General features: G+C 39.2%; 1 protein-coding gene across 3 annotated transcripts; it reads right to left on the minus strand.

The window, feature by feature from the left end:
• Positions 1–3546: 3546 nt before the first annotated feature.
• LOC116326881 lies at positions 3547–14862 on the minus strand. 3 transcript variants are annotated; one of them, XM_039610656.1, is made up of 4 exons: positions 11422–14862; positions 7716–10172; positions 5976–6061; positions 3547–5616 (listed from the first exon to the last, which is right to left on the minus strand). In XM_039610656.1, exons 2-4 carry the CDS (start codon positions 10114–10116, stop codon positions 5515–5517), a joined length of 2589 nt encoding a protein of 862 aa, XP_039466590.1. In that variant the 5' UTR covers positions 10117–10172; positions 11422–14862; the 3' UTR covers positions 3547–5514. The 3 variants fall into 3 exon arrangements, with proteins under 3 accessions (XP_039466590.1, XP_039466591.1, XP_039466589.1); XM_039610657.1 differs by lacking the exon at positions 11422–14862 and having other exon boundaries at positions 3547–5613; positions 7716–10551; XM_039610655.1 differs by lacking the exon at positions 11422–14862 and having other exon boundaries at positions 7716–10551.
• Positions 14863–15268: the final 406 nt, after the last annotated feature.

Here is a 15268-nt window from a genome sequence, read left to right on the forward strand (position 1 = left end):
CTATTGCTCAAGACCAGTTAAAAATTACAATAAAGTCTGGCTAATTGGAAGAAAATATAAAAAAATAAGGGGTGGCTTATAAAGAAAAAAGACTTTTTTTCCTAAAAACAAATTAACTGTCAGAGCTTTTCTATATCTAATGAAAACTTGAAAAAATAAACAAAAGTAATCATAATATTAGTCACTATCATCTATGACTGTGTTCTTTTTTTGTTAAATTCATTGAATACAAAAGGAAATGAAGGTGGTGAGAGAGACAATGTAACCATAACTGTACAATAAGAACGATTTTAATCATTCACCCGTTATTTCTAGTTTTCTTTTCCACTAAGAGCACTTTTTATGTGCTCTCACTTTCAAATGTGTTAGGATGTCTTAAGAGCTGACTCACTGTGTGCATTTGTTTTTTAAAAACCTTATCAACATTTCCATCATCTGGGGAATAAAATGCGGTAACTCTCTTTCTTACTTGAACATCACAACTACTTGTCTATCCTTCCCCTCGGGGCGACCAGATCACCGTGCAGAGCCCGGTGAGAGTTTCTTGACGATTGGAAGTGGTGTGGGTGGCGGAGAATGAGTCATCCATCATCTGTCCATCGCCTTAGGTTGCTGCTGCTGGTGCAGAGCCGAGTCGAGCCCCGTCTCACAGCGCTGAAGGAGCAGTGATGTCACAGTCGTCACTGTTCTCCTCTATCAGAGCTCTTGGCATTCGTGCACTCCAGCTAGAGTGGGATACAATAATAGAATCGAGTGTGTTCATTTAGGCCCTCCCCACCCATGTCTCTCTGTATGGCATTTCTTCTTAAACTGCCAACTTTTCTTTTCTTTTTTATCTGCTTTCTGGCAGAGGTTTGTGTAGTTACACAGATACACTGAAAGAAGCAATGAAAATTCTATTGTGGTTCCCAAGAGATGTGGGAACGTCACGTGTCAACCTCAACAGATTAGTTTCCCTCTTAAATCTTCCTTTTCAGAGAAAGTTTATTCCACTGCTGATCTGCCGCAGTGATTCTTAGAATGGAAAGATTTAGGTGTTCTTCAGAAAAAGATAACATTACAGGGAGATTAATCGTCTGACGTGTTGTTTTTCACGGGGTGCAGAGTTTGTTTCTTTTTTAGAACAACGTGGCCCGACTGCGTTCTGAACATGACAGCCCTCATGAATGACTCACAGTGTTAGCCAAACATCTGAAGAAATTACCACCCACATGCTTTTGCAAAAGAAAAAAAAATGACGCAGATGTTCCATTAAGCAACTTTTTATTCAACGTACTGTAGATAAATTTGATACCGCATGCAAGCTGGTGGCTCTAGTTCTGTCAAGCAAGTGACTCATCATTGGATAAATTACCGAGGTTACATAACAACTGTACTTTCTCAGCATATGCCTTCCATCGAAGTGACTTCATCCCTTTGTATAAGAAACAAACTGAAACAAACCAGAGACGTCAGCCTGGAGGCATCTTACAGGTTTTGGGTCAGGGATGAGGGTCTTACTGTGTCACTGGAGACAAGTCATAGTTTTTGTTGTTTCATTGTTATTTTAAGTACCGGGAAATAACCATGTTTACACTTGATTTGACTCATTACTTACACTGTAGGCTAATGTTCTGAAATATAGGGTTATTTCAGTTAGATGGCTTAAAATAAAGCCTCATATTATTAAGGTTTTACTGCCCTCTTCAGGTTTTTGTAATAATGCATATTTACATCCACATTAGGTGTGAATTAATTAATGTGCAGTGTGAGCATGTGACTGTCTTTTAATGTAAAACAATAAAATAATAAGTGTATTTTCACATTTCCACACGATAAACTCACCCAAATACTAAACAAAATACTCAAATATTCACTCTCCGGCCACTTTATGAGGTACACCTTGCTATTAGAGTTGCCTTAATTCTTCATGGCATAGATTCAACAAGGTGCTGGAAACATTCCTCAGAGAGTCTGGTCCACATTGACATGGCAGCATCATACAGTTGCTGCAGATTTGTCAGCTGCACATCCATGATGCACATCACCACATCCCAAAGATGCTCTGCTGGACTGAGATGTGACTGAACACCATTTAAGTATCGTGAACTCACTGTCTTATTCAAGAAACCAGTTTGAGGTGTTATCCTGCTGGAAGCAGCGACCAAAATATGGATACACTGTGATCATAAAGCAATGGACATAGTCAGCAACAGTACTCAGGTAGGCTGTGGTTCAGTTGGTACTAAAGGGCCCAAACTGATCAGAAAATATACCCACCAGCAGCTGTGGAACTGCTAATATGAGACAGGATGGATCCATGCTGTCTTGTTGTTTACACCAAATTCTGACCCTACCGTCTGAACGTTATGCAGAAATGAAGCCTCATGAGATCAGGCAATGTTTTTTGAATCTTATATTTTCCAATTTTGGTTAGCTCGTATGAACTGTAGCTTCAGTTTCATGTTCTTAACTGACAGGACTTCGTTTGGTCTTTTGCTGCTGTAGCCCATCTGCTTCAAGTAGGGATGCACCGATCCCGATACTGGTATCGGGTATCGGGGCCGATACTGTAAAATGTGTGCGTACTCGTACTCGTAAAAGTTAACCGATACCATGAACCGATCCTTATGTAGCCCGGATGGGAATTTGGGAGTAGATAATCATAATTCCCATGGACTTGAACGCCACATAAGGTGTTCACAGTTCACAGAAGAGAACGGCATGGAGAGATGCACGAGGTTAGCTGAACCAAAGTGAGAGACTCGGCTAGTTTTACTGAGGTTAACTTGCACAAAAGAGTGTGTGACTAGAAAGCTAACCGTGTGAGAGGTTCGCAACAGAGTGTGGGTGAAGTGACTTTTTGTTTCAACGGTCGCACCACCATCCGTGGAAAACTGTGTTTCCAGCCATGACCGCCGAGGCTAAAGGCTAGCCGGACTGCTTGGCTGCGCCACGGAGGCAGCTGCTATGGACTGTCGGAGAGCTGGACAGTGACTGGCTAACGCGCTGTAGCAGAGACAGCATCGGGTCCGCAGGGAGTGGATTTAGTGTGGGACTGGTGAACGGCGACCTACCGAGCAACGGAACTGTAAGTCAGACTTTTGTGCTCTTACTGGGGAGAAGAGGATTTTTCTCCATCGTCCGGCGTGAGCAGCAAACAGGCCTGCAACAAGTGTGAGTGTGTGTGTGTGTGGGGCCCATGTGTGAATATTGTATGTTTAGTGGATTTATATAACGTGTTTTGGAGTGTATATTAGTGAGTCACTTACCAAAAGGTGATAACATAAGTTGGGTTGTTTAATATAATTTGAAAGGGAATTATGTCATTTATACAGTGTATTTCATTTGGTTAAGGAATTGGAATATCATTTGAGTTTAAAAAAGGGATGTGTTGTACAGTATTTGTCTCTGCCCTTACGTTCAGTAAACGTTTCGTTTGTGTTAAAGAGTTGTGTGGGGTCGTTTCTTTACTACCGGTTAAGTTTAACTTGTGTGTGGTAGAAGTATCGGATTTTGTACTCGGTATCGGCAAGTACTCAGATCCAAGTATCGGTATCGGATCGGTTTGAAAAAATTGGTATCGTTGCATCCCTAGCTTCAAGGTTTGATGTATCGTGCGTTCAGAGATGTTCTTCTCCATATCTTTGTTGCAGTGAATGGTTATTTGAGATACTGTTGCCTTCCAGCTCCTCCTCTGATCTCTGGTATCTACAAGGTATTTTCACCCAGAAATCTATTTTTTTTTAACCATCTGTAAAAACTGTGTGGGAAAATCTCACATCAGCCCATCTGGCACCAACAGCCATGCTGTTTAAAGTCACTTAAATTACTTTTTCTTTCCCATTTTGATGCTCATATTGAACTTTAGCAGGTCATCTTCACTATGCCTAAGTGCATGGAGTTTCTGTCATGTGTTTGGCTGATTATTTGACTGATATTAGTGTTAACAAGCTGTAAAATAAGTATACCTAATGGATTGGCAGAAGAGTGTATATATTTTTTTACATTAGACATCACGTCTAACATAAGCTCAAAAGCAGACTAACAACTCAAAGTGTCCCCATTTTTCATGCATCCATACATCACACCCAAGCATTGTATTTTATTCCCAGCACATGCACTACTCTTGGAAAAGGAAAATGTGTAATTAATAATAAATACATTTAAATACTGCATAAAGCAAAAGGGTTCAGTTTGAGAAGTGTCCTAAATATTTGTGCCAAATGGTGCCATTGACAGACAAGTACAGCCCCTCGCTCCTACAGATCCAGACCCAACCAGATAAAGCAGGGCTTCATGTATGTGTAAAGACTTTCAAAGGCCAACATTTTTGGATGCTATAGATGTTTAGTGCATCTATGTTAAAATGCAAACCACTGATACCTTGGCCTTGGCACTGCTTGCTGCTCATAGGATGGTGACAGTGGTAGCCAATTAACACTGGGATAACCAAGCCAGGAAGGGCAGAGTGAAAGTCTTTCCTCTTTTGGCAGACTCAGTGGGGGTGGCAGATGGTGCTTAGACAGGCTAAGCTGTGTACTTCTGTCTGTGTAGAGATTAGAAACCAGGTGCTCCCTTGTAAACGTGACTGCAGGCCAATCAATAAAGCCTTTGTTAAGTTTATCTTCTTTAATTCTATTCTCTTTAATTCTATTCAACCAGCTTGAATTTGGAATCAATTCTGAGATGAAACAACCTCTAGAGGGCACCAAAACAATTCAGTTCAATGGATCAAGCGGTGTAAATTTATTTTGAATAATCATTATTTTCCATTTAGGATTTTTTGGTTTTGGGATGATCTTTAGGTTTGTTAGAAAATATGCAACAAAACCCACAAATAATACATCAAGCAGAACAAAGCAGCTGTGATCAGTGTAATCTCCTCTGTGTGGCCTCAGACGTAAATCCAAGAGTAAGAGTGGCTTAGTAAACAGTCACTGCAGACATTGTACAGTGACCGTGCTCAAGAATATATCCCATACATCCCATAATCTTATTCATATTGCTTGTTCTTGCAAAGTTAACCCTTGAAGATTTAGGCATGCTACATTCAGTAAAGAACATTATGTGAGTTTTTACAAGTAGGCTAGCTTAAATAGTTTTATAGTGTTGTCTACATAACTGACAGTTGTGTTTATGGTACAATATTCATTTTTAAAAAAAGTATAAACCATGTTGTTCCATAAGATTGGACCCCTCTTTTGTTAAACTGTCAACTGAAAGTGTAAACTTTTCTAAATCTGACAGAGCAGGAAGTTGCTGCTAATGCTAGCTAGTTATTTCCTGGACCAGCTGGAACAGTGGCTGTTCTGGTCCAAGAGCTTTTCCTAACATAATCTATGGACTGGTATTGTTAATTTTTTTATAATAATAAAGATACAAAAAAGCATATTTGTCACAGATACAAAGCAGAATTAAAAGAGCGAGGAAGTCTTGAAGCTGGGACTAGCATAACAATTTGGGTTATTTTGACTATAAGTCTAGCGCTGCTGATATTCTGTTTGTAGTGTTGAAGAACCAGGACAGATAACATCACTTCTTTTCTTTTGACGGCTTCCCGTTGATCAGGCCGGACTCCCAGCGTTGCCAGAGAGAAGCTTTCTGTCCTCCTGCTCGGTGAACTTTTGGCTCCTGCTGTGAGATAAGATGGAGAAAAACAAAAACAACCTGGATTTAGAGTGAGAGATTAGCTCCTGCTTTCTCAATTCACAATCAGTTATACTTATCCAAGCATTTGTACAACAAAGAGGATACTTTAAACTTAATGTTTTTCTTTTATTTGTTTTAGTATTTGATTAGTATTACAAAATTTGACATTCTGAGCTCTGTAGCAATACTTTTCAATGCTTCTGTATGCAATTCAGTGCAATACACAAAACAGAACCTTTTTATAATCCTCTGTTCTTGCCAGTGTTTAGCAATACATCCTATAGTTTTACAGAACAATGAAGAAAACAGTAAAGTAGAATTAAGACTTGGTGCAGGTGAATCACCTCTATCTGCTCCAGTTTTATCTGGTCCTTTTTAGAAGGAGGTGGCCAAACCCGCTCCAGTTTCCCCCGTGACTGTTTTCTGATGTCTGTAGGACAGAAAGAGAAAAAGAACAACTAAGTAGCTAAGCTACTATATTGGGTAAGATTAGCAGCTCTCTACTGCTTTGACTGATTTTGGAAGTTTTAGGCTAGTTCTGAGAATCTACACAGCTCGATTGTAATGAAAGTAGGTAATTAAGCTTCTTTAATTCCATGCCTTCTAAATGGCTCAGCAAATAGTAAGGATGCCAATGCTTTCCCAGACACACGCAACTTCAGTGTCATTCATTTAGCATACTATAGCGATCACAAAGTCAGCTGGACGCTTTCACATTGCAACGATACCACTTACATATCTAGGAGGGAAGAATGAAGTGAGCACTTTAGAACGGCCGATTCTTTCAAAAATGTTTCACAAACCTTTTTTTGTTATATGTACTTAAAGGATTCTAGACTTATTTGACCTTAGGAATGACTCCCTTGCTTCCATTTACACACACACATATTACTGTCATGTATAGCTTTGTCAGTATGACCTGGAATCAACTCAATCTTCAAAAACAGCTGCCGATGATTGAATTCTAACATGATGATACTTATTGACACACTCCCTTGATTTCTGAGTTCTCATGCAACGGCAGGAAAAAAAAACAAAACACACAAGCTACACTTCATATAGTTCTTTCAAATAGATATTTCAGCAGTCTGAAGTGATTTTTATTTGCACCAGGCTATAACCAAACTAGAAATACCCAGGTAGTGCCATTCATGTTCTCCCTCAGCCAACATTTAGATCAGACAGCTGACAGCATGATGTGCCCTTAACCATCAGTGACAGGGATGACAGTGAGTTGTTGATAAGATGTCTGGAATAAAACTATGTGATGCTAATGATGAGAAGCATTCATTAAAGTGTTCAGACTAAGTGTCAAAAGACATGTGGGATGAATAAAGACCTAAATGGCTCTTGTTTTCCCTTGATGGGGTTTTAGAGATCTTATGCTTCACATTGTCAGCAACGTTTAGCTAAATGAGCAAATTAGGTTAGAGCTCATGCAATTGCTTATCACTGATGGAAGGCACTCACATGTTAAATAGTTGTAGTCGAGTAAAAAGTATATTTTTCTGTGAAAACTTTGGAGTACTCTTTAGTCGAGTAAAAGTCTAATCATGCCAAAATTATATTATATAGTAATGTTCCTCAGTAAATAGTATAAAAAGCTGTCCTTAACCTCCTAGGACCTGGCGTCCACATATGTAGACATCACATTTTGGGTTGTCTAGACCAAAATACAAATTTTTGCTCTACAAGGGCCTGAGTTCCATTTACGAGGACATAATACTGCCACTGTTCTATCGACATTTAAAACGAATGTCCTCATATGTGCATATAATTTTTCTCAGAAACAAAAATCAGAATCCTGTCCAGGGTGTACCCCGCCTCTCGCCCTATGACAGCTGGGATAGGCTCCAGCGCCCCCCGCGACCCTGAAAAGGATAAGCGGAAGCGAATGGATGGATGGATGGACAAAAATCAGGTAAAACAAAATATGGTAATTCTTTGTTTTTACAAGCATCAGGTCCCAATCAGCCCAAATAGCAAAGAGAAATTAAAAATGCATGCCATGAAAGTTCAGGTCTTAGGAGGTTAAGGACTCTGCTAAGTAGTATAAAAGTGATGTTAATCAGGTGCATACTAACCTGCTGGGAGTGTTTGTGACTTTTGTTCATCTTCACTATTCTGTCTCTTCTCTCCATACAGTGTGCGTCTCTGTTTGCGCAGCTCCTCTTCTCTTTCTTTGGCTTCTCGGATGTCCTTCTCTACCTCTGGTTGTAGAGCCAGAGCTGGACGCAACTTGAAGAATGGGTTTTGCTTGAGGATTGAAGACTCTTTGTTTGCGTTTGCTGCCTTTGCTTTACCCTCCACAGCTAACGTAGAGACGTCATTGCTTATAGAGTCCATGCTTCTGTACAGGCGAATGTGTTTGTCTTGTTTTGGGTAAGGGGATAAGCGAGTTTTGTCTCGTGAACCCCCAGTTGGGCTCTTTGATCTGATGCTGTCAGGACTTTTTTCCTTCTCAAGGTTTGCAGATTGGTACAGCCTGAGGGAATGTGCTCTGGAAACAGGACAAGTTTTGAGGGAAAACATCTCAAGGCTACGTGTGCGCTCTAGCACTGAAGGGTAAATCTGCCCTTTCCTCAGAGTTGTGGGGGATTTACGGTGTCTTGTTGGACCCTCCGGATTGTCCTGCTGGAAGGCTTCAAACAGCAGTTTTGTCTCTTTTAACTGGCGGATCTCTCCTTTGCTGTACCCCCCTGGGATTTTACCTTGATTGACCAGCACTAGTTCTCTCTGAATATCCTGACTTATCTCTTTGAGCATCTTCTGTTCAGAGAATTGCCACTCGTTGCATTGGCTTGTACCTACCTTGGTAGTAAGTGACTCAAGAGAGACATCTGTCTTAAAGGGAATCTCCAGCACATCTGGATTTTCTGCAAGATTGAAAACACCCCCAGCTCTCTGCAGCTTCTGCTTCCCCTGGGCTGCTTCATGGAGCTGCCTCTCCATGGAGGTTTCAGCAGCTGAAAATCGGTGTCCAGTGGACAGAAATGGAATTTCATTAGAAGTTTCGTGAGGGTTACTGGGAGACAAATCTGCAGGATCCCAGCTATCACTCTGATTGTCATTAGAGTCACTCGGATCTATTCTGACAATAATCTGGTCTTCTTCTGACTCTCCTGGAATTGTGGATGAAGATGTCCTTGCTTTTGTTTGAATGTCTTTGTCCTCATTATTTTCCTTTTCCATCAGGCTCACCTTTTCTTCCACGTCCTTGAGAGTTTCAAATCTGCCTTCTTCCCTCTCTTCTTCACCAGGTATATTCTCTGTTTCAGTCCCAAACATGCCCTTTTTTTCATCCATCGTGACAGCCTGCTGTTGGGTATGAGGGTTCTCTGACATTTTCACATCATGTCGTAGCTGTACCAGCTGCAGACGATGAAGCAGTTGCTCACCTTGTTGGATATCAGTAGATATTTTCCTACTTCCATCCTCTTGCTCCCCCATTGTCTCTCTTTCTTCAGAACCTTTGGAGCTGGATAGCACTTGCATTTCTGTGCTGCCGCTTTCTTTCCTCACACAGTCATACTTTATGAGGTTATAGTCCAAAGATGTACGGTCATCATGCTCTTCATTGTCTTTGTCCGTATCTGCTTGGAAGTCAGCAGCCTGTGTCTGACTGGTTGCTGTATTGGTCCTGTTTTGGTTGCATTTGCAGAGCTCGAAATCATCATCAGAATTTGCCTCCACACTCTCAACAGCTATACTTTCTCTTAATAGTTTTGAGTCTGTTTCATCAAAATCACCAATGTCCTTGTGTTTTATTTTGTCTCCTTCTTTGTCTAAATGGATCTGATTCTCAGAATGTGTTTGTTTTGGGTAATTGTCTTCCTCTGTATTGGCTTCCCAGCAGTTTCCCTGTTCTTCACTTACAATTACAATGTCCTCAGGTTTGTCATCCTCTGTTGCGTTATTCCCGTAAGGTCTTCCATCTGTATCATAACTAGTTTCCATCAGACAACCAGTCACGTCCATGGATTGCTGTTCTTGATAAGTTGGTGGAGAGGAGTCTTGTTCATTGGATATGTTGGCCATAGACAACGGCACTGTACTTGCAGTCACCTCTTCATCCAGCTCGTTTCGTGCTACCATTAACTGCTCCTCACTATGAGGCAAGTCTAAGCCTCTTGGATTAGCTTCAGCCTCTGTTGCGTCAACTGAAAGGGTCACACCAGACTTACTTGCTGTTGCACCTGTGCTTTTCTCTGCTGGCAGCGATGTAGCCGTGCGAGGTGGAGGAGGAGGTGGTTGAGGGATGAAGACATCATCTGCACCTTCATCATCCATCACACTGCAGTACCTCATTATAGCAGTGGGAGCAGCAGAGGTCATTGTGATTTCGTCTTGTGGCCTTTCACCAGAGGTCGCTGAAGGACTCTCTGTGTGGTTGCTCACATGGTTTGAATCCATCTTCATCCACAGACCACTATCATCATCAGAGAGCAGAATTTGAGGGCTGCGTCTAGGACCTCTTCCTTCCATGTTGAAAGGTCTTTGAAGCAGTTTGTGGTGTTCTGTCTGCGTTGCCTTTTAATTTCCTTTAAGTTTAAATAAGAGACATGAGTGTTATTGAGGCTGATAAGTGTCAGTGCTAGTAATTGTTATTATTATTATTACTGTTGTTAGAAACTGTAAGAAAGTTTCACTGAAAATGAAACTCTTTTTATGTTATATGAAAGGACCATGGGGTACTATTAAAGGGCTTTTCAAGTAAGCACTACTTTGGTGGTGGATGTTCATACCAAATTCCTGGTTAAATTCACTAAACTGTGTCTTCTTAGTTTTGATATACGACCAAAAATCTCAAAATTTAGGATTTGTGTAGCTGCAGATCTGGTCGGGATCACAACAACAGTAGGCTTAATGGACCAAAAATAGAAATACGTTTATCCGTCCATCCATTCATTTATGTCCTGTTTTTTCTCTCTCAATTACTTTGTGTTTCGGTAGCTTTTCTCTCCTATTCAGATCAAGTACAGACGTTTCGTCTGACAAAGGAAAAACAGGAATGTCATCATAATGCAAGTCTGCCTTAAATTCTGATTTATCTTCATTCTGCCTGAACTCATGAAGCTAATGTCTGACAAGTACTGTGAGATGTTTGCAAATAGAACCTCAACAGCTATTTAAACACATATTGTAGATTTACTAAGATATACTTAGATATGTAAAATGTATGTCCTGGCATAATCTGGTTGAGCTGCAGGTTTTAAATCTAAGAGTCTATATTTACACCTGTATTCAGGGGCTTAATGCCAGCCACACTGCAGTTAAGGATTATCAACAGCAGTAACACCACGCTGTATATAAAGCTCAAGCAACAGGACATATTAATGCGCCTTAATAAGCTTAACCTATTTATTCCACCGTGCTTTAAAGGAACATTTTCCTTTCTATCGTTGCTGTGAAGAGTTTTTAGATATCATTTAAATATTATAGTAGTCTGAATATTGTAGTTTTTTGTAGTTCTTTAAAATACCTCCTTCTCCTTAAGTGACTGTGTAACATTATATGGAATTTTGTGATTCCATTATTCCTGTAGTATGGATACACTCACACACAATCAGCTGTTCTTACTCATATTTGTGCTGTGAAGCTGAATATGACTTCAGCTTCACCTATCTATCTATCTATCTATCTATCTATCTATCGATCTATCGATCTATCGATCGATCGATCGATCGACTATTGAAACCTGTCACTTTACAGGGAAAGAAATTGAGACTGATAATTGAACAAGTACAAAGATTTTTGCATCACACAGGTATTTTAAAGGAAGAGACTCACCTGATTGCAGTGCTGTGATCATCCCCTGTGCGTGATAGCACTAACCTCAATGGAAATATGAATGATCCAGCTCATCTTCTTAGCTCATGTGCCCTCCTCTACTCTATGTCATGTGAACAAACAGAATCCGCATCTTTAAGTAGCAGTACACAGTTCAAATGACCTGAGTGAGCCCAAAGAGGTGAAAATATGGAGTCTGACTTTTGGTAAATACTGTTGTTGGTCCTGCACTGTAGAAAAAACCGCCCCCCAAATGTATGTAATCTAACAGAATGCTTCATGTATTTTTCACAGAATTTCCCCGATATTTTGAAATACATGAATTAACATCAAAAAAGTCAATTTTTTTAACGGAAAAATTTTGCTTCTTACATTTTTTCCCCCAACAAACTGTAAAAATACTGTAGATAACTTATGATTAGTTCACAGATATGCAGTTTTTATTTACTTGATAAAGTCACGAGTTTTGAACCCCATATTTGGTCAAACTAACCCAACTTACGACCCCACGGCTTTTACCCAGAAGTTGAGTTATGAAATAACTCAGCATTTTTAAGTGTGCAGGACCAGGTGCCTTTTCTCATCTTCAGCTTTTTTTCCTGTTCCATTTTCTTCTTCTTTTTCTTGTTGTTGTTTCATTGTTTTCTCAGCTTCCTCCTGGCTTGACTTGGACCTGAAGAGTCTGAAATGTTTTTTCTCTTTATTCTTTTGTTTTCCACTTTTTGCACGTGTGTTATCTTAATTTTTTTTTACACTTTATGGATTTCCTTGAACTCTTCGATCAATGCTTGTAGCTTTTCTTCAGGTTTTTTACATTTCTGAATTTGCTCTTTGTGCTCCTTCTGCAAGTGTTTGGTCTGCAGTTCTTTATTCTTTGTCAACAATGCTGCATATTTTTGCAGCTGTTCTATTTTGTCCTTTTGAATTTCTCTGTTTTTGTTCAGCTGTTCCTCATACATCTGGACCAATTCTTCTTGTTTTTGCGCAGACTGGGCTTTTTCCTCAAGCAGTTCAAACTTTTTGATCTCCATTTCTTTGTGCTCTTTTTCCAGTTGCATCTTTTCTTTGAGTATTTCAGCATTTCTAGCCTCCAGTTTTCCAGTTTTTGCTTGCAATCATTCTCTATTTCAATGATCATGTGTGCATCTTTTAACTTTGCTTCCAGTTCTGATACTTCCTGATGGATCTTTTTCTCCATTATTTGGTGTTCGAGCTCCAGCTGTTTATTTTTTTCCTCCAGCTGTGCATACTGACTTTTTATGTTCTCTGGCTCTTGAGGCTGCATAAATTTCTCCTGGAGCTGATGTTTTTTCTGCAGAAGTTTATTCTTCTCCTCCAGATCTTTGTATTTCTGCTCCAGTTGTCATCTCCTCCAGATGTTTCTTACTCTGAAATTCCTTCTGCTCCTTGAGTACTTCAGCTTGGATGTGTGCATCGTTAACTTCATTCACATCTGCCTTCTGTTGCTTCAATGTTTTTGTTTTTCGTTCTCCAGCTCTTTGTTTTTTTCGTAGCTTGCATTTGCCAACCATTTCTTTTATAAAATCAGAAAAGGTGTCTACGTGAATGAAATTTCTTCTTTCGTTCAGGAGCCCATTAAGGTGACCCCTCATTATTTAAGATCTGTCCCGGTAGATGTTACTCCATGGCTGAATACATGAAGGAATTTCCCCCCATTGCAGTACAAAGTGCCTGTAAAGCTAAGCTAACACAGCCTGTTTTGGTTCTCTGAGTTAAAGCACATGCATCAGATTAAAAGGGGCCTCATAAATTGAATCTTTGTAATGTCAGACTTGGAGTCCCAGTTTTTCCTGATTGAGCTGTTTACAGGTTTTTTTTTTTTTAAGATAACCATCCATTTACAGTCAGCTTCTACTAGATTACTTGAGGTTAAAGAAAATGTAAAATTCTGATGATTCTCCAGCAAGTTCTGCATTGGCCTTTTCCCTCTGATTTCCCTGCATATTGAAGGACAGGAATTAGAAACTTTTATCAGCAGTGTCGTCTTCTGAATGCTTCATCACACTGTGAGACATGTTATCCTTAAAGCCTGATTTTGACTGAGTCATAACGAACACCTGGTTTTATTTAGTTAAATTCACCACCTCATTATATTTACCTCAACTTGACATCATGCATGATACAGAGCCCCTGTCTTATTTATGTGTACAGCAGGAAGTTCTTCTTTGGCAGCAGAGTACTTCATATTATCTGTGGGTCAGACCATTGGGTATGGCCACATCACAGTCTTCTGGTGGTGTTGTGTTGATGTTTGCCTCCTACTACTGACTGAACATCTGCCAGTTTTGGAGGTTGCAGTTTATGCTGGTGTTTAATTGTCGTATAAAGAAAGGATGGGTCTTTGCATGAAAGTTATGCGCTCTTTCACATGCACTTACAGCCTTTGGTTGATTATGTGGACATTTGCAAAGGGGTTTTTATCACCATTCAAACTGTCATTCACTAAAATACAGGGCTACCAGGTTATTGACATCTAAGCATACCAATGACTATGGATTCATACAAATGTATGTGTTTTTTTTCCAATTCACTCGCATATGTAGCAACAGGCTCCAAATGCAATTGTATCATCGTAAGCACACTCTTTGCAAATTTCTACTGTTCTTCAACTGTTCCTCATTTCCTACTGACCTCGTTTGTATTTGAATGAGATACGATTCATTTGTCGAGAAGGGGACAGTTTTTTGTTTTAGGTTTTGTGAGGTCTGTACAACACAAAGTCCTTCAAGGATGCCAGCTATTGAATTCTGTTTGGATATGACAGTGCTATATATTGTACCTGGACGACAGTTTATGAGTGTACAAGTAGGTCTTTTTTGTACGTGTGTGATTTTTGCACCAGGTTCCTTTAAAGCATTCAGCCGGTTCTGTTTGAATATGGCACTGCTGTATATTGTACCTGGACTGAAACACCGTTTATTTGTGTATGAGTGGACTTTTTTGCTGTTTTTGTGATGTGCCTGCAGCACAAGGTCTTCAAGGAGGTCTACTAATTCATTCTGTTTCAATATTACACTGCTATATACGTTGGATTGAAGGTTTTAGTAGTTTTACTTCTTTTTTGTGTGTGTTTTTTGGTGGTGTCTGAGGTACCAGGAGAAAACGGTGTGGTATGAGTCACCTTTGTGTAAATGTGTTCTGTTTCTTGTATGATGATTAAATGTTCTAATTCTAATTGTTTGATGATGGCATTGTAAAGTAAAATGACAAATCATTTCATGATTTGTCATTTGACCACAATGCTGCAGGCAAAATACTTATAAAAAATTTACTTTAAACAGGTGATAATTTCAGGTGAAGTGATGAATCAGTCTTATAGCAGTCATTAAGTCCTTCATGACATTGCATCGTCATAAAATTGTAAGAATACTTTAAATGATTTCAAATATACATTTGTAAATGTTACTCTGATAACCATATTAAAATAAAGGTTTAACAAGTTTTTTTTGTAAAAAAGAATGTGATCTTTAATTAACAACATATTTTTAAAATGTCCATCCATTAATTTTATGTGGGAAAAAACACATTACATATGACAGCAGCTTGTTTTAATTATAATAATAATATTATATTCAAGGTTAACCATTTTAAAATTGTTTTTTACAACTTAAATCCAGGAATTTAATTTTTTTTACATTAAACTTTTGTGAAACATTTCATATTTCAATCTTAAGTTATTTATAAAGAATCATATTAAACTTAATATGATCATAAATTAACAGTATATTACAATTACATACTTTATGGTGTTAAATAAAGATAAATCCAGTCATTTAATATGTGGGTTTACCTTCTTTAAACTTGAAGATCTGTTGTTTATTCAAGA

Source organism: Oreochromis aureus, linkage group 4 (genome assembly GCF_013358895.1).
Source record: "Oreochromis aureus strain Israel breed Guangdong linkage group 4, ZZ_aureus, whole genome shotgun sequence".
NCBI lineage: Eukaryota > Metazoa > Chordata > Actinopteri > Cichliformes > Cichlidae > Oreochromis > Oreochromis aureus.